Raw genomic sequence first — 24,025 nt, forward strand, 5'->3', positions numbered from 1 at the left:
AGCCCAGACAATTTGGGTGCTGGCACATGCAACTCATTTTCGAGATGCACAGGGCAGTTACATTCACCTCCCCCCACCTCTGTGCCCCCCCAGTCACGCAGACAACTCCAGACCTACTTGTGCCTCTTTATTAGGGAGATTTTGTACATTTATAAAACAATGACGCACGCCTCCAATGGTCCCCTCCCACCATGGTGCCCGTGCCCACCCCTTCCAGGGCTTGCTCCTATTGGCAGGGAGGGGGCCACAGCCTGCACACAGCACTGGGCACCCTCCTGCCCGTGTGGCACCGTGGAGATGCTGCTGCTTGTGCCCAGATGATGGTGCAGGAGGAGTTGGTAGGCACAGGGGATGGGGGCACTCCCTGGGGCTGGGACCTACACCATGTTGCCACAGCCCCGTGGGCACCAGGACCCCCCAGGTGCATGCTGTGCATGCTCTGCTTAGGGGGTGTTTTTGTGTGTCCCTGTGCAGGAGCGTTGGGTACCCACAATGTTTGCACCATTGGAGAACACAGTTCCAAGTATGGGTGTATTTGCGGGGACACTGGGCCATGCAGATGCCCTGGTCCCTATATCCTGTGTCCCATACCCCCATACATAGGACTCCTCCTGCAGCTATGGCTTTGGCCAGGGCATTGGTTGTGCCCACTCAGGTCTCTGGGTACTGGGGACAGGGACTGGTCCCAGCCAGCCTCCCCCTGAGGTCACCAATTCCTGCCATGGGGATCCCTCTCTGCCATATGTGCGTCTCGAGGGGGGCTCTGTTAGCCCGCCCCCCCCCCCCCCTCCTGAGATATTTTGGGGCTGTTTGCCCTGCGCTGGTGTCTGCTACAGTGGAGGGGGAGGCAATGTCCTATGGGAAGTGGGGCGCCGGGGGTCCTGCTGAGGCCCTGCCACCCCAGCAGCAGGAGGACTGAGTGCAGGGCACCCTCCTATCTGTATTACAGTCTGGGGGAGGCACAGTGGGTGCTCGGCACCTGGGGGAAGGAAGGTGGCAGGGGTACGTGCATGGTGCAGAAGAGCTGCAACAGTCAGGTAGCAGGGACAGGTGCCTCCACGCTGCCCAGGTGTGCTGGGGAACTGCACCTGGGGCAATCTGCTTTGGGCAATGCATGGGATGTGGGGCACTGGGAGGAGAGGATTTGGGGCAGACAGTCATTTTGCATGACAGGGGCTAACACAGGAGTGTGGGAAGTCACAGTGCAGGGGTCTGGCTGGGAGCAGCAGTGGGGAGGGAACCTCAGCCCTGGCAGGCTATGTGGGGCTGGGGCAAGGTGGGGAGATGTCTGGGGGGTGTCACAGTGGTGGTGGTGCCAGGGGCCAGACAGGTGGCAGGGTGGTGCCATGCAGGTGAAGCTGCAGGAGGTGGGTGTCCTCCGGCCCTGCCTGACCTGCAGCAGGATGGTGACATTCCCTGGGAAGGGATGAGTGGTCTTGGGGGGACAGTGCAGGGCAGAGACCCCCCCTCAGGAGAGGTCAGCAGGGAGGGGTTTGGAGGGGTTTGAAGGAAATCCAGCTCGTCCCTTGCACGCGCTGCCTTGCGGGGGCCCCCTGCTCCCCCAATCCCCCCTAGTGTGCCTGTCCTTGCCCCTTGCTGGTCTGCTCCTGCAGGCAGCCAAGGGTGTGAGGCCGCTACTGCTGCTGGCTGGCGGGGCGGCCCCCCAGATCTGTGTGCTTGAGACAGGGCAAGCGGAGGGGCTGGACGAAGGGGCTGGGGGCCACAGCAGTGCCGGTCCCAGGGCCGCAATCCCTCTCCATGAGGATGGGGTTGCAAGGGGTGGGGGGCTGGAACCCCCTGTCCTCAGCTGGCCTAGCAGGCGAAGTCCTCGAAGACGCCCTGGTGAGGGTAGTGGTGACGGTGGTGGTGGTTGGGCAGGATGCCCGCATTGTAGGTGCCCTCCACGTGCCGGCCCAGTGTCTCACAGGGGCTCTGCAGGGATGTCAGCGTCAGTGGGGATCCTGCCTGTCCCCGTTAATTCCCCCCTTCCAGCCTGGCTCAGCAGCCCGAGGCCATCAAGCTCCCTGGCTCCTGGGAGTGACGTCCCTTCCCCACAGAGCTGTTCATGTCCCCAGTACCTGGTCCTTGAGCTCCTCCAGCCCCAGTGTGGCAATGCTCCCCGAGGGCTTCTTCAGGGGTGGCTTGGAGCGCCGCAGGACACGACTCACCCTGTCGCGGATCACCTGGGGGCAGAAGGGGGTCAGCCTTGGGGCACCCACAGGCAGGTGGCACCCTGTGGGAGCAACTCAGTCTGCATGGGCCTGCCTCATGCTCACTGCTGGCCCAGGGACATGGGGTGATGCTGGGTACAGCATCTCTGCCTGCATCCCCCTGAGAGATGCTGGGGGACCCATCCTCCCACCGCCTCCTGCTGGGACTTCCCCAGTTTGGGAGCTGTAGGTAGACAGCCCTCTGGGATGGCTACACATGGCACTCCTCCCCAGGGAGTCTCGACCCTGCTTGGCACCATGCTCCCTAGAGGACTCAGAGCACCTCATAAATGTAGTCCAGGATCTCCAGGATGGTAAGGATGCTAGCGCCGATGAACAGGCCCATCTGCCCCCCGATGTCCCCTGGGGAGGAAGAGAGAGAACTGGTCACCAGCAGCTGCTGCACAGCCTAAGCAAAGCCATTGGGGCTGAGGCTGGACAGCAGTGCTAGGGCAGCAGGATGGAGGGTGACAGCACAGTGACAGGGCTGCAGGATGGAACAGGACAGCATGGTGATGAGATAAGGGGCAGCAGGATAGAGGGAGCAGGGGTGTGCAGGATGAGGGATGGCCAGCCATGAAGTGGGTCTTGAGGAAAGGCTGGGGAGTCACCGAGAAGCCCAGCAAGGTCGTAGGCTTTCTTCTGCTCAATGGCCTCATAGTTGAGTGCCTCGAAGAAGATGTCCAGCACCAGGAAGTTCTCCCTGTGGGGACACCATGGTTGTCACCAGCCCACCTACCACCACTGTGCCCAGCCTCCCCTAGGCCCCTCTCCAACCCGCCCCTTAGTGCCTCCTGGTGTGTTATTTAGGCTGGATTTACAGGACACTGGGTATGGTGGGGACAGGGAAGGGACATGTCCTGGACTGGGTGGGACTGTGGGGTAGGGACATGCAGGCAGGGAGGACACGAGGGAGGACACCACAACCACCCTGGGGAGAGGATGCTGGAGGGACTGTGCGTACCAAGACGCGGCCTACACAAACTGCCAGGAGCAGAGTGGGGGTATCTCACATTCCTAGAATCCCCTGTCCCCACATGCCTCTGAGATCCATCCCAGCCCCCTTCCCGCTCCCAGAAGCTCACCGAATGTAGGTCTCATTCTTGTTGTACTTTCGGGCTAGGTAGCGTGCCGAGCCCTTGTTGGGGATGCGCACCATGGAGATCTCCTTGCCGTAGCGGGTCAGGTTGCACGGTGTGGGGCAGCTGCAGCGTTCCTGGCTGTCCTCCACTGCTGCATCTGGAAGCATGCAATGCTGGGCACAGCTGCAGCCCCTGATCTCCCCTGGCTCACCCAATCTTCTGCCCGCCCCCTAAACCTACCCAGCGTGTGGTCAGCACACTCGATGTACACATTGGGAGAGCAGATGGACTCGTTGCCTGTGGAGAAGCAGCGGGTCAGGGGTTGGGAATCCGATCCCCCTCTCCTAGGCTCGCTCCCCTAAAGATGCGGGGCAGACTGGGAAGGGGCTAAGGGTTGCAGAGAGATGGGGTGACCCTTGGGTGCAGAAGGATGGGAAAGGAGTGACCCTTGGGTACAGTGGGATGAGGTACAGGTGGCCATTGGGTGCAGGCTGGAAGAGGCAGCCCTGGGAAGGAGGAGGAGGGTGTTGGGGCGCCCCCCACCGGCAGGCACACCCCTCACCTGGCATGTGGACCATGCGGCAGTGGCAGCTCCGCACCACGGCCTCCTTCTCACACTGCAGGCGGCAGGCAGCAATGCTGTAGGTATCGTAGCCGGGCAGCATCTGCTCTCCCTGCACGCTGGCCCGGCAGTTCCCCCATGGCTGCGGCAGGTAGGTGAGCTGCCAGGGTGAAAGGGTACTGCTGCAGCGACACGTGGTGCTGGGTGCTGGGGGTGCTTCCCTGGGGCTGCGGGACATCATGCACCACCCAGCAGAAGTTGGGAGTTTCATGGGGAGAAGTGGCATCTCCACGAATGGCACTGCCCAGCCGCTCTCCCGCTTGGCTCCACACCAGCTCAGCCTCACACCACCCCTCTGAGCCCTACTTACCCGCTGCTCCTGGCAGGACACGAACGTCTGGAAGCCGGGCGAGACACCGAAACCCAGCTGATGGATGTAGGGAGGCTCATCCTGGCTGTGGATCTGGACACGGATGCCAGCTTCGAAAGATGTCTCATCTGTGGGAAATGGAAAGGGAGAATGGGCAGCCAGCCCTGTCCCAGGGCTGCATGCCTGCCCACAGCACAACCCTCAGCCGTGCCCCTGTACACCCCAGCACCCACGTCTCAGCCTCAGCACCCCCAGTGTCCGGCTCACCCGCAGCCCCACTCACTGGTCTCCCTCCAGATGGGCAGATATTCCTCCTGCTGGATGTCCAGCATGATCTCCAGCCCGTTGCCCATGCCACCCTGGCGGGTCACTCGTGGGTTCCTCCGGTCCCCGTTGAAGGTGTAGCACTTGCCGTAACGCGTGTAGACCTGGAGATGGAGAGGAGAGAGATGGTGAAGAGCCCTCTGCAAGCAGGGTAACATCCATTGCCCTCTTTACAGGATGCATCAGTCCCTGGGACGCAGGCTGGTGTGAGGCAGGGACTCACAGGGGTGAAGTGCTGCGGGCCACAGCGCTTGCCCTGGAAGCGACACTCCACCAGCATGTCCTCTATCTGATGGCTCAGGCGGTGGAAGAAGCTCTGCATGGTGCGCTCGGAGCGACGGGGTGGCAGGAAGCGTGAGTAGTTGGCAAGGCGCGTGAGCCAGCGGCGCTGCTCGTCCCCCAGCATGGCCAGCAGCTCGGGCACCAGCGAGCGGTCCTCCCGAGACAGCCCCAGCCACTGCCCCACCGAGTACAGGTCAGGCTTGGTGAGCTGCAGGAAGCGCGCCCGGTTCGGGTTGCAGAGCGTGACAGCCGGGAAGCGGAGCTGGGGCACTCGGGTCAGGCGTGCCCGCGTGAGCACGGGGCGCGAGAGCAAGTGGTGCAGGCGGTCGGTTGCCCCAGTGGCCAGCAGCCCCGCAGAGGCCAAGAAGGCCAGGCCCCAGAGCAGGCGGCGCAGGCAGGACTGTGGCCGTGTGCCCATGTAGTGCAGCCCTGGGATGCGGGTGGCACGCAGGAAGCCACCCTGTGCTGGTGCCAGCGCTTCTCCGTCTGGGCAGCAGGATAGGGGCAGCGGCATGGCTGTGGTCAGGACGGATCCTGCGTGCCCAGCCTCACTGCGTGCCCCGCTCGCCGTCTCTCTCCCGGGAGCCTTTTGCTCGGCACCTTCCCAGAGCCGAATGTGGCAGGCGCCTTCCTGAGCTGTGACGGGCGAGGGGAGGGAGAGGAGGGGGCTGGTGCCGACGCACGCCTTCCCCAACCTCGATTTGGGAATGGAAAATTCCTCCCCAAGCCCGGCTGGGGGTTGGGGTAATGTAACGCTACCCCAGGCTGGCTGTCCCGGCATCCCCCCACGCCCCAGGACAGGGGCACAAGGATGTCACGTCCAGCCCCTTGCCCAGAGAAGCCGCACCCCAGCGTACCCCTCCCCACTCTCTGGCCTGGGGTCCTGCATGCACCCCCAAGGGCCCCCAACCAATGTGAGGCACAGCGGCTGTGGGGCTGGGAGCCCTTTCCCTGAGCTGGCAGCACGGTGCCCGGCCTGAGGGGGCCATCACCGTGTGTGGCCCCGCTCCCCACCGCGGCCCCTGGCTCCCCCAGCCCCCGGCGCCCCATCGCCCTCCATCCCCGTGGGGCTGCGCCGTGGGCCCGGTGCTGCGTGGGAGCCCTCCCGAGCCCGGCGGGCGCTTTGAAGTGACGGCTGCGGCTGTGATCAGAGCGCGGTGGCGGCGGGGGGAGGCACACCGGCTGTCGGCAGGGCCCCGACAGCTCGTCAGGCCGCTTCAAAGCGCTCCTCGCAGCCTCCGCTCTCCCGGCAGCCCGCACCGGGGCCCGCGGGGCCGGGCTCCGCCAGGGGGCAGCAGGGCGCCGCGCTAGGCCGGGCCCCGCCGGCTCAAGGCTGGGCACGGCCCGGCCTCGCGTCCCGGCCCGGAGCAGGCCCGGAGTAGGGCGGGGTAGGCTAGGAGGAGGGCGGGGTGGGCCCAGAGTAGAGCAGGGGCAGAGCCGGGCTCGGGCGGGGGCAGATCAGGAGTGGGGCAGGAGTAGACCCGCCGCAGGCCTCGGCCAGGCCTTGGGTGAGCTCCAGGGCCAGGCCGCACTGCGCTGGGAGTAAGGGCCTTGTCCCAGCCCCACAGACAGCAGCGGAGAACAGCCTGCCCCATGGCAAGTGAGGCCTCTGCCACGGCGCAGTGCTGCCATGAGCTCCTCCGTGCTGTAGGCTCCCTGCCCTTGGCACCTCTGGGACAGCCTGGAGCCTCACCCCACCCAGGGGAGCTGCCCACTTGTGCCCCCACTCGTGGGACTTGTGCCAGTGCTTCTGTGTGGGGCTGCCAGACCTCGACTCCTCTCTGAGATTGATTGCGGCTCTGAGAGCTGGAGGCTGCCGGCACGATAGCATCAGCCCTGCACACACCAGGGCAGCTTTTATATTAGTTTTCTTTAAACGGAGGATGAGCTTCCCCAGCTAGAGGAAATGTCATTTCTCTGAGTGCTTCCATCTCGTGTCAGCTCAGACATCTGCGAGCAGCATCACCATTACCCTGCAGCAGGGTGAGAGATGCGGCAGGACGCAGAGGCAGGGCACGTGGGGACAGGTGACCCGAGGGACACGGACAGGGCTGGGCAGAGCAGAAAAGATCTGGAGGTGGCAGTGGCTTCATCCCCTGTCCACTGCAGCCACAGGCAGGCAAGCACAGCCACGGGTGTGCAGGGCAGGCTGGGGTGCCCACAGCTCACAGCTGAGTTACTCACTTGTCGGCTGCTGGGGTGCTGAGGACAGCTGTGAAATCTCGCTGGCGAGAGCACAGCACAGTCCTGAAGGGCTTTGGCTTTCCAGCATGACAAACCCAATTAGATAACAGGGAGTGCGAGAGGAGGAGAAGGAGGAGGAGGAGAGGAAGGACAGAGGAGAGGCTGCCTGCACAGGGAAGATGATTTTCTCCCCACGGCTGACCCAGAAAAGTGCCTCGCGGGGTGGAATGCATGTGTTCTTCTGGGACGTGGCCCCCTGGGCACCCCGTTCCTCTCACGGGGCACCCATGGGTGCTGCAGGCCTCAGGGCTGGGAGCAGGGCTCCCGCATCACTTCATGGTCTGCCTGCTCAGCTGCCACACACCGGCATCCCCACGCAGGGGAGACCCCATTAGGGAGGTAATTTCTCAACACGATTCCTCATTTCCCTGCTCTCTGCCGTGGAGACACTTTGACCTTGACAGAAATAGCTGCTGGCGCTGCAGCAGGCAGATCCCAGCCAGAGATCACTGCCGCTCAGGGGCTGAAGCTTCCTCCTCCCACCCCAAGGAGCGCTGGGCCCCCCCATCCTCATCCCACCCCACAGAGTTCCCAGTCCTGCTCCCCTGGTGCTGGGCACCCTGTGGATGCTGGCCCTCAACATCCTCACCGCAGCCCACTTGCTAGCACTGAGGTTTCCTCTGACAGGGGAGCACAAGGGTTGGCCCCACACATCCCCAAGCCCCCCTATCCCCGCCGTGACAAGCCCATTGTGCCTGCCTCCGGCTGATCCCAGCTCACACAGGTATTTCTGCGGCTTACACGGTTCCCCACGGTATTTAGCCTCTGGAAGACGACATTAAACATTGCAAGCAGCGACAAATCCTGATTGCTCTGCAGAGACAAGAGGCCGCACTAAGCTCCCAGCCAAATGTTTGCATGTGAGGGAAACGAGCTGCGGCATGTGTGGTGCAGGCAGGTCCTGCTCCTGCATCCCGGGACACACAGCCCTGTCCTGTGTCCCTGCTGGAACATGCAGCTGCAAGGCACGGGCACCCGCTGGACCCCAGAGATCACCAGGGCACAGTGGGTTGGGGACGGAAGACTGGAGTGCTGCTGCCCTGGGAATAGAGGGGTTGGTGATCAGGGGTTGGCCATCCAGGGGTGTCCTCTGGATGATGTGGGCAGAGCTGGGGTGATGCCATCTCCTTAGATGCTGCCTCCCACTCTGCTATTGCCCCCCTGAAACACTGCAGCACCAGCCCTGCTGGAGCCCCTCACCAGCCCCCCCACCCCACCCCCCCACTGCCCAGAGCCCTCAGTTGTGTCCCCAGCATCCCACCCCCTGCACATTGCTGGCAGTTCCCGCCTGGGTGCCCAGAGAGGGAAGCCGTAGCGCTGACGCCAGCATTGCAACTGCCCGGGATATGAGATCCGCTTGGATTCAGCAATTTCAACTCATTTCAAGCCCGATTCTGCAGCAATTTTCTGAGCCAGTGGGATGTTTTTGCCTTTGCAAACGTCCCTTCTCATGCATGGTCGCACCATTTCCCTTCCCTGCTCTCTGGAGGGACGGGGACCAGTGCCAGCTTGGCTTTATCCCAGCTTCAGCACCCGTGCAATCGTCCCCTACACTCGCAGCCCTCTGCAATGTGCCCCTTCCCCACACAGGGCTGATGCTGGCAGCAGGGATGGCTCCTGCTGGATTCAGCCCTATTTGGGGATGGGACTGCCACCTCCATTGGGCTCTGCGCCACAGTGCTGGGACAGCAGGGTATCACGGGCCCGAAGCAGGGCACACCAGCACCAAGCTGGGCTCTGCAAAGGGATGCTCTGGAGCACCCTCCACAGCGTTCCAAATCGCATCGGATGTCCCTGAAACAAGGGCACATCCTGGAGGGGCTGGGACCCCTCCTGCTACCTCCTCACACAGATGTGCTGCTCTGTGCAGGGCCAGCTGAGCCAATGCAAAGACGTGGGAGTTGGGGCTGATGCAGCCCCGCTGGTGCCAAGCGGGCTCGTGGCCGGAATACCAAGTGCTCAGCTGTGCCGTCAGCTGGCAGAGCTGCTGGGGCACCCGCACTTGCGTGGAGCCCTTCCCACAAACCACCACCCCAAGGGGCCACGCCACCGGTGCCAGGGTGGATGCGACACCGAGGCTAAGGGCTGGGACCCGTGGTCCTCAGTGCCAGCACACAGCCGCCTTCATCAGCGCAATGAGTGCCATCTCAGGGTTGTTCTTTCCCTCCTTCCCCTCCTGGGGGATGGGGGGGGGTCAGTCCCAGCTCCTCACTGATCTCATTTCCAACCTAAATTTATTCATGGCCAGTTTGTACCATTTGTTCTCACGCCAGCATTGTCCCTCAGCTCAAATAGCTCTCTTCCCTCCCTTGTGTTTACTCCCTTGATGTATTTATAAACAGCAATCCCATCCCCTCACAGCCTTTCTCCTGCCAGCCCACACGTGCCAATTGCTCCCATTTCCTCTCCTAATTCAGGCTGTGCTTGCCTGCACAGCCCGCTGCCCCGCGCAGCATCTGCTCCAGCTCCAGCAGCTCTCTGCCCTGGCTGCCCAGCAGCCACGCTGCTCCTGCAAGGCTATGCAGAACCCTGAACATGCCCTCTGCATCCCGCAGCAGCTGTGGGGCAGCATCCCACCGGGGCTGGACCGCTGCCCTGGCCACGGGGCAGGCAATAGCTGGTGGGGCTAAGCTGCTCCCTGCAGATCTCCCAGCTGCTCTGCAGCTGCTTGTGCATTCGTGCCATTTGCTTGCACTGAGCACTTTAAAGCTGACACAGAAAGGGTCACCCGGGTGGTTTGAAGGATCCAATGCAAAGGGAATTGCTGAAGATGAAGAGCTGGGGCTGCTGACAGATGATGGGGGATGGTGTCCAGCACAGCACAGGGGTGCAGAGGGGCAAGGACGTGAGCCGGGGGACTCATCTCATCCCGGTGGCAGCCAGTAAACCTCTCTAAGACGCTGAGCACGTGGCTGGGTGCTGAGCTGTAGGTTCTGCCCTATGGCACTGCCCCATGGCTCTGTACAGGAGGCTGATGTGGACAGAGGCAGAGGCCCCACGGAGCCGGAGGGACAGGTGAGGGAAAGGTGAAACTGCAGCAGGAGAGAGTGCTCCCTGGCATGGGTTTGGCCCGTGCCAAGCAGTGCTCCTGCCATCTCTGTACACCCCCCAGCACTCCCCTGCCAGCTCCGCATCCTCAGACCCCCCCGCACGCTGGGCACGCAGCCCCCAGGCACGCAACACACATCATGCTCCAGAAAATCGCAGCGATGGGCTGCAGCCCAGCCTCGCTCTGCTGCAGACTGAACAAAACACGCGCACAGAGCAATAATTGTGGTTTTGGGGACTGGGCTCCAAATGGCGGAGACGCGGTGCCATGTGCTGTGCGGTGCAGACGCAGCACGGCTGTGCCACTTGGCTGCAGGACCGGAGGATGGTCCCCACCTTGCGGTCTCGTGTCCAGATGCAGTGCTGAGCCCAGCCATCCGCACGCTGTAGGAGGCAGGGACATCGGGAATGCCCCAAGGTGGGGCACGCGGGGTCCCTGGGGCCAGACGCAGATCGGGCTCTGCTCTCTGTGTGCTGTCACTCCGCAGTACATCAGTGCCCAGCATGGCGCTGGCAGCACCAGCCCCAGGGACTGCATCCCTTTGGAGGCAGATGCGCAGCAGCGCTGTGCCCGTCCCCAAAGGGTTAACAAGCAATTTCCTTTGCTGACAGCTCCGAGACTGTTCACTATCGACTGCGGGAGAATAAGAGGGGAGAAGCAGCGAGATAAAAAGGCAGCAGAGCTGGCACCGCCTGCTTAATCCCAGCGTTTAATCTGCTGGGGCAGCGCAGGCAGCCTTATCTCGCCGTCCTTCTGCTGCTCCATCTCATTACCGTTCCCACGGCTGCGCGGCCGCACCGCCAGCAAATGCGGGCGCTGAGCCGGCGTGCACAGCCCGGGGCAGCAGCTCCTGCCAGCCCGCCTCGCCGTCCCCGCGCCGCCTGGCACCGCGGATGGCACCGCAGCTGGCACTGTCCCCTGCCCGGCCGGAGCAGGGCGCGGGCAGGGGGTGCGCTGCCACTGCCACACGTTCCCTGCTCTTTGTCCCTGCGCACGGCACAGCCTCAGCTACGTTGCCCCGATTCCACGCTATCTGCCCACCCCGCTGGGCACACCCGTGGCTGGATTCGTGGGGCCGCCCCACTGCCGCCCCACTGCCACCCTGCAGGTGTTGGCAAAGGCACGGTCCCTCCGGCCGTGGCAGTTATCTGTGAATCCGCGGCACTGCCACGGCGCAGATGAAGCCTCCGTGCTCGCTGGGTTGTCACGGGGGTTATCCTGTTGCCTGCGGATGGGTTTACACTGATAAGATTTATTGTCAACCCAGCTGGGTCGCTGCCAGAGCCTCACTGCCTGCTCCTCTCGCTGAGTGATGGCACGGCTATACCACCAGCCTGAGGACACCGAGCCCAGCCCAAAGCGAGCACCGCAGCGGGCAAGGCAGGATGCTGCTCCCCAAACTGGGCCAGGCGCATCAGGCTGTCAGCCCACCGGGCTGGAAGTGCTGTGCTGGCTCCTGGGCAGCGGCGCGTGCTGCTCCAGCAGGGTCCCGGTGAGCCGTGCCCCAACGCTGGCAGCCCATCTGTGCTGCTGGAGATGTGCTGATGGGGCTGGCAGCTCGGCTCCTGTCACAGCCTGGTGGCTTTGCAGCTCTCTGGTGCTCTGGGATTTTGTGCAGGAGGAAAGTGGGGCGAAGCGCCCGTCCTGCAGTTGGCCCTCTGCACTGTGTCAGAGCTGATGCCTTCTGCATGGGCGGGATATCAAAAGAAGGGGAACGCAGCCCCAGAGTCCCCCTTAAGCCCCATCGCCCGCCCCCACACCACACTCCCCAGCGCTGATTTCCCTGGGGCCGGCAGGGATTGACCTGAGCCACCTGGCGAGGCTGTACTGAGGCTGAACCGAGATAAATCCATAAGCAGAAGGAGGGAAGCAACCTGCCACCATCTCCCCTGTCCCCAAAGTCACCACATGAGTCCTGTATGTCCCCCGTTACCCCACTCCACACCAGCCCGTCACCCCACTGACCCCCTGCTCCTGGGGCTTTGCTCGCTGCACCGACACAGTGTGACAGGGCTGGAGGAAGCGAGTCACAAACAAACAGCCCGACCTCCCCGCTGCACCCTCATCCCCAGAGCCAGCACGGGGGTCAGGGGGGTGGCAGGGGCCGGTGCCAACTGCCAGTACATCGGGATGGGAGTGAAGTGGGGTGATCACAGCCCAGCGGTAAAGGGCTCGTTAATAGCTGAGCCCTTTTAGTAGAGATTAGGGAGCTGCACGGCTTTGATCTTTGATTGCCAATTTGCATCTTGAAGGCGCTGGGACCTCATCCAGTCTCAGCGCAACCCTTTGTGGTTATCTCGTGGCTAATGGATTTGTTCTTAATGCTGGAGCGTGCAGGCTAAAGGCTGATTAAACCCTCTCCGCGGCGCTAAATCAATGGAACAAACATGATAGGGGATGGCTCTCCCCAGCCTGCGCGCTCCTGGGTGTGGGGACCGCTGGTTGGGGCACCCCTCCTTGGGGCCAGGAGCTCAGGTGACAACCAGGACCCCCCCCCAGAGAAGCTGCACGGGGAGGAACCTGGCTGCAGGCTCCAGCATTGCAAGAGATGTTCCAAGTGATGCCCACACCTGGGGAAGCTCAGCTGCTGGGAGCCCCAGGATGGAAGCCGAGTACCTGGGATGGGCAGAACCAGGATTTTGGGAACTGGGGAGGGGGCTGCAAGTGGGGTCCAACCCCTCAGAGTGCAGACTTCTGCTGGACTGTGGCACACTGTGATTCCCATCTGCAAACCCTGTTATTGAATAATCTGCCCCATGCTAATATTTACCAGCGCAGGAGATAACGTGGCCACAGAAGTTAGCGGGGCTGGCATTTCCACCCGTGCAGGCTGATGGCAGCAGGGCAGCTGGGCAGGATGCAGTGCCATGCAGCACCAGTGTGCCATCCCCATGCTGACCTGTCCCACTCTGTCAAGCCAGTGTCCCTTCCCTGCCCGCCCTGGTGTGTGCACAGCCATCCCCTGATGGGTGAGGCACAGAGCGATGCTCAGATACAGCTCCTGGAGGAGAAGCCCAGAGTGTTATCAGCCTGGGGAGTTAATTAAGGTCATGTCAGGCGATAAGGAAACAAGATGTCAGAGCGGCAGCAGCGCAGGGGGTCGGAGCCTGAAAAACTCCTCCTGAAAAGCAACCGCACTGAGAGGCACCACGGGTGGAGTGGCCAGCCCTGCCGTAAGCACTGGGGCTCCAAGGATGCCATCATTCACTGCCAGCTTGGGCAGCTCACCTGGCATGGGACAGGATGAGGTGGGATGGGGTTGGATGGAATGGCATGGAATGGGGTGGGATGGGGTCACAGGGCATGGCATGGGGTTGGGCTGCAAGGAGCTTGGCTGTTCTACACCGTGCCAAGGCCGGTGTAGAAGGGAGAGATGCTGAGCAGCCCTGGTTTTCCCATCCTATCCTTGCACAACAGCACAGTGCTGGCTGGGCAGGAACCGCCTGCGAACCTCTACCCGTAATTAGCACATGTAATTGCAGAGCTCCGTGATGAGCAGGACCTCAGCACTGGGCACAGCGGCTGCATTACTCCTGCCTCCTCCATCCGCCTTCTGTGGGCTGGGCAGAGGGAGCTGGGCAGCATGGTACAGTGGGGGCACAGCAGGGCCGCAGCCGCCTGGGGACATGGGGACAGGCACAGAGGACACGCTGCCGGCTCAGCCCCTTTCCTCTGCAGCCACAGTGGCGGCTGAGCAGCCAGGACATAATTACTACTTACATCAATCTCAGCTTTGCATACATCCTCGCTCCCCATGCCGACCCGGAGGCGGCTGCTCCCTGCCCTGCCGGGGGCTGCAGCAGATGCCTCCTGTGCAGAGGTGGCCTGGGGACAGCCCCGCTCCTGGGGCCACCCCTGGCACTGAGGCATCGCAGGCAGATGGAGACACTTCCCCACTCCTCTAGGGCCGTGGCTCCGTGTGGTCCCCTCCCTCCTCGGGCTATGATAAAATAGCACAGATTGCAGCCCTGGAGCACCCACCTCTGTGCAACCAGGACAGCTTCTTGCATGTTCCCCCACTCAACGCCCCACACCCACCTCGGGAAGGATCCCAGAGGACCCCGCTGAGCTGCTGCAGGTGGAAAGGACGGGATGGCGGCATGCAGGAGGCAAGGGGCACTGCATGGGGATGTGCAGGGTGCAAGGCCACCACCCTGTGGGAGTGTCAGGAGGAATGAGTGCAGCAGAGCACAGCGCCTGACAGCACTGACAGCTGCTCCTGGCCCAGTGTCACCGCGGGGCTGGCTGGGCCATGGGGTCCGGCTGGACATGGGAGGGGACATAGGCACATCCTGGCCCCAGGGACAGCTGCCAGCCGCCTGCAGTGGCTGTCACCAATGCGCAGCACCCACAGCACCCACACTGTCCCATCCCAGGGGGCGTGGCAGACCTCAGCACCACACGTGCCTGCAACGGGGTGGGGGGACACGGTCTGATTGCAGCAGGCAGCAATCAGAGCTGCGCGGCCCTCCAGTGCGATGGGCACCAGGAATTAAACCGCTAACGAGCTGCAGGCTGGAGGGCCAGCAGCGTGTGATTAATCAGGGGCTCTGGCTGATGAGCTTGGTGCTGACTCTCCCCTCCCACCCCAGGGCCTTGGCCCCATATATCCCCTGTGCTCGCAGCCTCTCGCTTTGCTGCCCTCCCCTTTCCACCTGTGCTTGTGTTCCCGGCTTTGCAATCAAGAAGGCAACCTTTTGTTCTGCTGGAATAAAACCTGTTGACTCAATCCAAGCTGAGCCGGCACTTAATGGCCCTTCAGCACCCAGCACGCATCTGCTCCCAGACAGGGCAGCGGCAAGCTCGAGGTGCCCACGCGAGGACCTTCCCCACCCATGCCCCGTGCTCAGGGAGGACTGCCCACGTCAGCAGCACCATCTCTCAGGGCGCAGACCCCAGATGCGTCCGCTCGGCCTCATGCTTCTCTCCTTGCTGCCGGCGACACGAGGCAGCAGCACGCGGAGGGGCTGGCAGTGCCCTGCCTGCAGCCACTGCTGGCGCAGCACACCGAGGGCACGGATCAGTGCGCACAGGGAAGGTTTTGCAGCGTAAGCAGAGGACGGCCTCGGACATCAGCCCGCAGCAATGCGCGGGGAGCTGCGAGAAAGCAGCTCGATTTTTTTCCTCCCCTTGCTGGCCTTTGTGGGGTGTCGCACCCTCCTGCCCTGGCTGAGCACAGCCAGGCGGTGCCGCGCGGGAGAGCCGCCCCTTCTCCCTGGCTGCGCTTCCACCGAGGGAAAAAAGGGCAGTGATCAGCACGGAGCAGGTTCGAGAGCCGCATGTTCTCCCCTATTGCACAATTAATCATGAGAAGTTTTCCCTCCTTTCGTGCATGAAACGAAATTTGGCAGGGCGCTCTGACCACGGGGACGTGCTGCTCGCTCGCCGGCGAAAAGCCCGGCCACATCTGGCACGGAGATAACCCCACGCCGTCCCCGTGTGTGCAGCTGCCACGCACGGAGCATCCTCAGCCCCACAGCGTGCACGGGGAGGAGATGCGGTGCCCTGAGGAGCCCCGTGCTCCTGGTGCGCAGCCCCTTCCCGTGCAGTGGCGACAATGCCATCACCCCACCTCCTCCCGCTCCCAGGTCCCTCGCGGTGCCCGTCTCCCGTTCCCACCCAGCCGTGTCGCAGCCTCAGCGCACTCTTTGCAGGCTCCGAGCGAGCCCAAGCCTCCCCAGCAGCGCTCCAGCTATTTGTTATTGGAAAAAGGGGGAAATACGGTTTTCGACAATTATTGTTTTTTCCACCTGACTGGCTGCAAACTTGTTAATTTTTTTTCTTTAATGTGTGAACAGTGTCGACGGCAGCTGCATGTGAAATGACTCGACGCCCTATCTGCGGGTCCCTGGCTGGCTTTCAGCACTCGCACCGCAAACATTGCCTTCTATAAATAAAGGCCTATATCTCATCAATGGCAGAACAGCGGCGCTTTATATAGTCGTCTTACATAAAACCGTCTCTCTTTATGGGCTCCAAACCATTGGCATCACTTAGCGCATCTCTGTAAACCTTCTGTTCCCTCCTCCGAGGGAGCCCCAGTGCAGCCCCACGGGACCCACGGGTGCCCCGGCCCCATGGGACAGCGGCGTCTCCAGCCCCGCACACGGGACGGGACACGTGGCACGTCCCCGGGGAGCCACGCTCGGCGCGGGCGTCGTGACCGCTGGCTCCCCCCCGTATCGGAGACAGGCTTATTAAGTGTGCGATATTAAATTAGCCAGATAAGAGTGTAAGAGCTTTTAAAGTCAATTCATTAAATATAATTATGAAGAGAGCTTTTTTATGCTCCCAGTGATCTGATCTCAATCAGGGAGACGGTGGGAAAGCCGCCGGCTCCTCCAGCATCTCCGCTCCCCCGCTGCGTTGCCCCCGCGCACCACTCCCCCCCCATCCCGTGGGCACCCACCGCCCTCGCTGCCGCCCCACTGCCCCAGCACCCCATCCCCACGCTGCCAACGGGCCTGGAGCCACCTGGCTGGTGTCCCCTGCAGGGACACCCAACGTCCCACGGTGCCCTGAGAGTCACCGTGATGAGGGCTGCAGTGACGCCCCCGTGTCCTGCGAGCCCCCTGCTGTCATGCCACGGTACCCCACCGTCCCCACCACCCCACATCTGCCAGCACCATGGCTGCAGCCCAAGACCAGCGGGCGCATGGGTACCGGGGCACAGGGGTGCCTGGGTACGTGGGGGGCTGGGAGCGGGGTGCTCCCCGGGCTGGGGTCTCTCACACAATGCCATAGCAGGGGCTTGGGGGCACAGCTACCCACTGCTGGGAGCTGCCGGACTGACATTTATTTTTAGACGTGAATTGTATAAATTAGCATTTCTCAGTGGATTAAGCAGCAGGAATTGTGTAAAATTAAATGGCAACGAATTGCATTCAAGTCCCCCGGTTTCTGGCACAAGCAGCGCCTCGAGCTGTGCCTGGGTGGCTCATGTGTAACAGCAGCAGGGCTGCTCTGGACAGCAGCGCGGGGAGCCACAGAGACATGGGGACGGGGATGCACCAGCACGGCACGGCACGGCCCGCTGGGCCAAAATGGGGCGGGCAAGCGCCCCAGTGGCTGAGCAGCACCGCATCGGGCAGAGGACTGAGACCAGAGCAAAAACTGGCTGAAAACGTGACACTTAAGGAGCGTGGTTCTGGCTCTGCCTGCTGTGCAGCACGGGGAACGGGGCGCATCCCGGAGAGGGATGCGCAGGAAAAGGCTTATCCCGGGGCTGCCGGCAGCCTGCGCATGGGGCCCGGCTGGCAGCAGGCTGCAGGGGAGCTCGCTGCGGCTCAGTGCTGTCCCCGCCGCCCGGGGAGATTTACAGCCCAGCCCGGCTTTATTGCATGGAAGATGCTTACGCTGGGGATTTTTCTTCCCATAGTTTCTTAATTTGCTATCCCATAAAGAACGAGGATTTGTGACGTTAAATAGGGGAAGATCATTTACCACTCACGGCTCTTACTTAAAGGATCCGCACGAGTTATTTATCGTGCAAGAGGCACTGCCGGGGGGCACGCTCCAGCTGCAGCGGGTGGGCTGCCCAGTGCCACCACGGCTGTCACGCGTGTGGCCACTGTGTGCAGAAGGGAGGGTGGCCACCAGCACCCTGTGAACGCAGCTCTGGGGGCTGCAAGGAGAACTTCCCTTCCTCGCGTTCCCTGGGGCCTCAGCCGCTGCTTTGGGCACTGGATGCCCTGCAGCGGGGACACAGAGATCGGTGACCTCTGGAAGGGATGTGGTGACCCAGGGCCGGGCTGACAGTGCTCTGTTTTGGGGCACAGCTGGTGGGCACAGCAGCTCCTAACCTACACGCATCAGCCGGGACCCACCGGTGCCTGCTATGCTGCTGGTGCTGTGCTTCGGTCACCCCCAGGAAGAAGCAAGAGGGATGGGTTTGGTTCAGGGAGCTGGAGCAGCAGCTCCTGCTGCAAATGGCGTGCTGCCTTGCCAGATCCCCCTGGCAAGGCTTTGGGATGTGGTACGCAGCAGAGGGACCTCCCAAGCCCATGCCCTGCACCTTCTGCCCCAGGGTTTCCCCTTTGCTCCATGTTTGCATCAGGAAAGCGGCCAGTGAGAGGTGATGGGGATTCCTCCCTTCTGCTGGCAGCCCCCAATGCTTTGAGCTCGGGGTTCCTGTGCTGGGGCTCAGCCGGCACCCACCACCCTCCTGCCTGAAGCCTGCTCTGGTGCACAGAGATGGTACACGGGGCAGTCCTGGTGACTGTCCTGATGGTCACTCTGCACGCCGGCAAGCTTATACTCAGCCCAAACCCCACTGCCACATTGTGCTGCCACTCGACACAATGTGGCCTCACTGCCTTCCTACTGGCCAAACCCCAAATGATACACGTCCCACACCAGGGCTCCCTGCACTCACCCCACTGGACCCCACTCCTCTGTAGCAGCCAAACTCAGGCTGCTCAGCTACATCAGGCAGGGAGCCCTGCAGAGCCCCAGCACTTGTGGGGTGTCTCTGCTGCCCCCCACTCCTCACTATGCCACCCCGCACAGCCCCCCAGAGCATCCCCCTAAGACACTGCTTTGCCTAGGACAGCACCACAGAGCCGGCTTTGTGGTGAAGCAGAACGTGCTGCATCAGCCATTTCCAGCCCCACGGAGCCTCCTCTCCCCCCACAGCCCCCGGCATCGCATCCCGCTCCCCGGCACTGAGTGGCTCCGGCTGGCAGCGCTGCTCCGAGAGCGCAGTGAGCCGAGCAGCCCCTGGCAGCCGTGGGAGAGAGCCGGCTCATTTCCAGAGTCATTATGGTCTGAAAAGGGTCCCATCAGGTATTCAGCCCGTTCAGCACATTTATTTTCCCAAACCACAGCAGGGATTTGCGTATCCAGGCTCAATATTAGCAGAGCCATGCGCTCGCAGTGCCTGGTGGCGGGTTCGCAGGTGGCAGCACGGTGCTGGGCTGGCCAGGGACCCCTGGATACAAAGGGCAACCCTGGGGTGTATGGACGTGGCCATGCCCGGAGCAGAACCCACTCACGGCTCTGGGCACGTGTGTTTGCACACACACACACGTGCATGTGCCTACCCGACCTGCACACATCCCTGTGCATGCCCCGCAGGCAGGGGGGCTCTGCTAGGTGCCAAGGGGTCTCTGCCCCCCCCTTTCCACTCTTACTGTGCAGAACACCCTGCGATGGAGCGGCTCAACTTGAGGTGAGTTGAGGCTGGAGCGGGGCTCCCCATCATCGCATTCCCCTTCCTGCTGCTCACCCACTCGGGGACCGCTCCCCAGCCACCCCCAACCCCCCCCTACGGTCCCGGAGCCGGCGGCAGCGCCGTGCTGCAGCACCGAGCGCTCCCACGGAAGGAGCAAGCATTCTCTCTCTCTCTCTCCGTGTGAAACTTGGAGGGAAACTCAAACACGGAGAGATGCAAACTTCAGCAGCCGGAGCGAGCCAGGGAGCCCTGCTCCGACGTGGCACAACAGGGTCAGACCCCCGGCACCGACGGGGTCCCCGGGGGGGCACCCAGCTGCGCACTCACCACCATGAAATCCCGAGAGGAGCAGTTCTCGCCACTGAAGTTGCAGCTCTTGAGCATGTCGTCGAGCTGGTGGCCGGTGCGGTTGACGATGTCGGCCATGTCGGGGTCGGGGTAGAGCAGGTCGGTGGCCTTGTGGCCGTCGCGGTCCTTGGGGGGCAGCCCGGTCATGTTGGCCAAGTGGAAGATGTCGGCGTCGGTGAGCGCCGAGTGGCGGTAGCGGTTGATGTTGCAGATGGTGATGGCGGGGAAGACCATCTCACGGATGGCCTCCTCATCCAGGGCCACGACGTGGGGGTGCTCCAGGTAGAGCAGCGCCGACTTGGCCGCCTGGTAGAGGAAGAAGGCGAGCGAGGCCAGGAAGGCGAGCGCCCAAAGGGTCTGCCGCACGCCCGGCCGCCCCGCGCCGCAGATGTGCCCCAGGCCGTGCAGCGTGCTGGTGCTGGCGAACGCGGCCAGGTCCCGGGAGCGCGGCCGAGCCGGCTCCTCGATCAGGCTCTCCTTGTCCCCTTCTTCTTTCTCCTTCTGCTTCTCATCCTCTTCGGCAAATTTGATTTTACACACGATCTCAATCGGCATCTGCCCCGCCAGCGAGCTGCCCCCCGGCACGGGCAGCGGCCGAGAGCCCGGCCAGGCGCTGGGAGAGGGCTCGGGTCCCCCCCACGGCCCAGCACGGCGCCGGGAGGGCCGAGCCGTGTCGGGAGGGAGCGCGGCCCCGCTCCGCAGCTCCGAGCCGCCGCTCCCCTCTTGTCTCGCTCGTCGATCGTCTCCTTGTGCCTTCGCTTATCAGCACGAATACAGCTGTCAAAAACCCCTCTCTCTCCTCTCCCTCGCTCGGTGTCTCTGCCTCTCTCCTTCGCTCCTCTCTGGTTAAGACCCCGGCAGATACAGGCAGCATTTAGGCATCGTGTGCTAATAAAATCCAGGGAATACTTAATAATTCAAGACATGTCAACATTATTTCATCGTCAAATAAAGAGCGAGCGCCGGAGAAAGAGGCAGTGTGAAGGGCCCCGCGCCTCCGGGGCAGGGAACGCGCTGCGCCCACTCTCCAGCCCCGGCTCCGAAGTGCCGCCGGAGCCACTTGTTTGAATGGCCGGGACCCGCCGGAGCCGCGCCGAGCCGAGCCGAGCGGAACCGCGCCGCGCCGTGCCGAGCCGTGCCACGCCGTGCCGCGCCGCGCCGAGCCGTGCCGAGCTGTGCCGAGCCGTGCCGTGCCGTGCCGTGCCGTGCCGTGCCGAGGCGGGCGGGGCACGCAGCCTGCCCCCCGCCGCCGCCGCCGCCGCCGCTCTCCCCGCCTCGCCCCTCCGTGGCCCGGCCCGTGCGCCCCGGGGCAGCGCGGCACGGCGCGGCTCGGCTCGGCGCGGCGCGTGGGGGCGGGCAGCCTGCGGGCAGCTCGCCCGGCGGCCCCCTCCTGCTCGCCCGCCCGCGGACTCCTCCTGCCTCGGCGGCTCCCTGGCCGTTAACCGCCTCCCTGCCGCGGCCCGACGCGCCCCGGCTCGGGAGGCGCGGAGACCGCCCGGGAAACCCCCGCCGGTGCGGTCCCGGGAGCGCGTCACCGCGGGCGGGCAGCGCTGCGGGCAGTGCCTCCCCCCGAGCCCCCGGCCCTGCGCGGGACGCGACTCCCGTGGCAGCTCGGGAGCCCCGGCCGCCGGCCCCATCCCGCGCCCTGCTCTGGGCTCTGCCCGCGGCCCCCGCTGCTGCCCGGATCCGGCCGCTCCCCGTGCGCAGCGCCGCCGCGATGCGCCCCGGCTCCCCGCCTCAGTTTCCCCTGCTGGAGGCGGCGGGTTCGCTCCGTTCAGACCCACGAGCCGCGCAACCCTCGGGTGGCACCGCAGGGGGAACGCCGGCACGAGCCCGGCACCGGGCGGCCCCCGGGAGACGCGGGAGGCACGTGCCTGGCAGGGGGACAGGCGGCGAGACCTCGCGTCCCCCCGGGGAGCCCGCCGCAGGTCAGCGTGACCTTCACTGCGCCGCCGATGCCAACAGCAAAGCTTTCCCCGGTCGTCCAGCGAGCGCACACGCATCTTCAATCTTCCCATCGATCCGTGCATGGCACACATGTTCCTGCCTCTGTGCGGGTCAATACGGCATGATGGGCTGCCTCCGGCAGGCAGCACGCACAGCCCAGCCGCCCGCATCACCCCGCTTGGGGTGTGCAGGGCACACGTGCCAGCCCTGGCCCGCAGCAGGGAGCACGGACGGATGTGGGGCGGGGGTTGTGCCCCATAGCCTTCGGGCAAACCACGCCGCGTGGCCGCCAGACTTTCCCATGGCCTTCTGTGGCCAAAGAGGTGCATCCTCTCCTCCCTCCGCTCCTTCTCTGCTCTGCCCACTGGGTGCAAGGGGTGGGCTGGGATCGGGGTTCAAGCTGTGCCCAAATAGGTGGCACTGGGACACAAGCCCCATGCTAGGTGTGGCAGGGGCAGGGCAGGGCAAGGCAGGGCAGGGCAGTGAGCGGGACCACGGGCGACGTGCTGTGAATGGAGCTGGCACGTGGGTGCAGAGGCTGGCAGAGATGCCCACTGCCCAAATGGGACGGCTCCAGCTGGGAACTCAGCTCCTGGGGCAGCACAGGCAGCTATTGCTCCAAGGACTGGCAGCTGGGAGGGCTCGGGGAGATCAGTGCTTGGAGGCTGCCTTCTCCTGGGACCCAGTGAGGCACCAGCTGGGATCAGCCCCGGCTGCAGCTTGGCAGCATGTCCGGTTTCTCACTGTTCTGCACCGGAGCCTCCACCTGCGACTGGCTGAGCATGGCACGTGCACACAGGGCTGGTGGGAGGAGGCAAGGAAGGCACTGCAGCGTGCCAGGAGCAGGCAGGACGGGGGACTCGCTGGTGGGTCAGGAAATTGGAATCCTCTTGGCTCACCCTGCACCCTCATGCTGCACCGGGCTGGGCGAGCAGCAGGGTCCTGGCACAGAGCCCACGCACTGCGCTCCGATGGCAGGGGGAGGCTGCGAGGGCTGGAGAAGCCAGGACTGGAATTCGAAATGATGTTGACAAATCGGAGAAATGGCCTGAAAACAATCCGATCCAATTCAAAAGGACAGGCAAGAAGAGCCGGGCTGGCTCGGGGAGCAGAAGCGCCCAGTGAGCAGCCAGAGGGCAGGGCGAGCGGATGGGCGGCGGGCAGTGTCACCACGCTCAGTGCCCAGGGCAGTCCTGGCCGGGCACACAGTGTGAGAGCTGGACCTACACAGGTCACGCAGGGGGCTGTGCACACAGAAGCCAGGATTCCAGATGCCCAGCAGGCAGGCAGCTGTTGGGAAAAGCAGCCAGGAGGTAGGGAAGGGGAGGAGAAGCCTCATTGGTTCGGATGTGGAAAGGAGGAGCAGCGCTGCTCGCAGGGCAGAGGAAGCTCTCACTGCCAGCCGCAGCTGCCCCGTGCCCGGTCCGGGATCAGCCGTCAGGAAAAATCCCCGCTAATTGGAAAGAGCACAGAGGATGGCAATAGTAGAGCAGTGACAGAGGTGGGCTGCAGGCAGCGGGGTCTGGGCGAGAGTGGAGGCAGGGAGGCTGCAGCCTCAGACCATATGAATGCTGTGAGAGCAGGAGGAAGGGCTTTGAGGGGTATCGGGCAGTTGGAGCTAAGCGGGGTGCCCCTCGGCTGGCCCCGACCCGCAGCAGTGTGTGCGTGGGACCGATCCTGCCTGCTGCCCTCCAGCACCGTGGTGATGATTCATCCCCTCCGAGACACAGTTGCTGTCCTTTTCTATTCTCAGGCCAATCTGGGAGAGATTTGTTTGTGATTTTCCTCCCTTGCCACCCAGCCAACAGATTGGTTATTGGCTGTGCCCCCTCCATCCGGACAGATCGTGACGCAAAGACACCAGCGAGGGTCCCCCTGTCCCCTCCCCAGCTGCCAAGCACCAGTCCTGGCCATGGGAGGCAGTGGGACCGGAGCCGGAGCTGGATGCGGCCCTGCGCCCACAGGGAGCGGCTGTAGGATAATCATTAATTTAGATCTAATTGGAGGAAACGTGGCTGCGAAACCGCAGTGCCAGTTGGATCCTTCCTGTGCTCCCGTGCCCGCCTGGAGGGTCGGAGCGGGCAGTGAGCGCCTCGGCTGTGGGGAGATGTGGGACGACGGGGTGTCCAGTCCCATTATGGGAATAGGACTGGGCATGGTCAAAACCCCCCACGTGTGGGGAGCCAGTCCCCTGTTCACAGCCACGGGTGGCATCTGCCGGGGACAGCACGTGCATCCGTAATGCAACACCCCATCAATTCACTGACCCCATCCGCATAAAAAAACCCATTAAACGCAATACCTTATTAAACACTTTACCCCAACATAGTGCAATACCTTAATTAATGCAGCACCCCAATTAAGGACAACACTCCCATTCAATTTATTCCTTCATTAAGCGCAAAACCTCAATTACAAAGCCTCTTTTGTAAGCT

At 63.3% G+C, this 24,025-nt stretch overlaps 1 protein-coding gene across 2 annotated transcripts; it reads right to left on the minus strand.

Moving 5' to 3' along the window:
- Window positions 1-114: 114 nt before the first annotated feature.
- ASIC4 (acid sensing ion channel subunit family member 4) lies at window positions 115-20,729 on the minus strand. 2 transcript variants are annotated; one of them, XM_015290115.4, is made up of 10 exons: window positions 19,623-20,729; window positions 4,508-4,652; window positions 4,225-4,352; window positions 3,855-4,014; window positions 3,533-3,589; window positions 3,296-3,449; window positions 2,822-2,913; window positions 2,494-2,573; window positions 2,079-2,183; window positions 115-1,932 (listed from the first exon to the last, which is right to left on the minus strand). In XM_015290115.4, exons 1-10 carry the CDS (start codon window positions 20,196-20,198, stop codon window positions 1,813-1,815), a joined length of 1,617 nt encoding a protein of 538 aa, XP_015145601.3. In that variant the 5' UTR covers window positions 20,199-20,729; the 3' UTR covers window positions 115-1,812. The 2 variants fall into 2 exon arrangements, with proteins under 2 accessions (XP_015145601.3, XP_001232417.6); XM_001232416.7 differs by lacking the exon at window positions 19,623-20,729 and adding an exon at window positions 4,772-5,843.
- Window positions 20,730-24,025: the final 3,296 nt, after the last annotated feature.

The sequence above is a fragment of the Gallus gallus genome, chromosome 7 (genome assembly GCF_016699485.2).
Source record: "Gallus gallus isolate bGalGal1 chromosome 7, bGalGal1.mat.broiler.GRCg7b, whole genome shotgun sequence".
Classification (NCBI taxonomy): Eukaryota; Metazoa; Chordata; class Aves; order Galliformes; family Phasianidae; genus Gallus; species Gallus gallus.

Excerpts from the sequence above, each read along its gene's own strand:
- ASIC4 (XM_001232416.7), bottom strand. The coding sequence starts at position 5,611 with ATGCCGGGACAGCCAGCCTGGGGTAGCGTTACATTACCCCAACCCCCA. Across the intron at positions 4,015-4,224 it reads TGTCCTGCCAGGAGCAGCGG|CTCACCTACCTGCCGCAGCC; the intron begins GTAAGTAGGGCT and ends TCACCCTGGCAG. Across the intron at positions 1,933-2,078 it reads TGGAGGAGCTCAAGGACCAG|AGCCCCTGTGAGACACTGGG; the intron begins GTACTGGGGACA and ends ACATCCCTGCAG.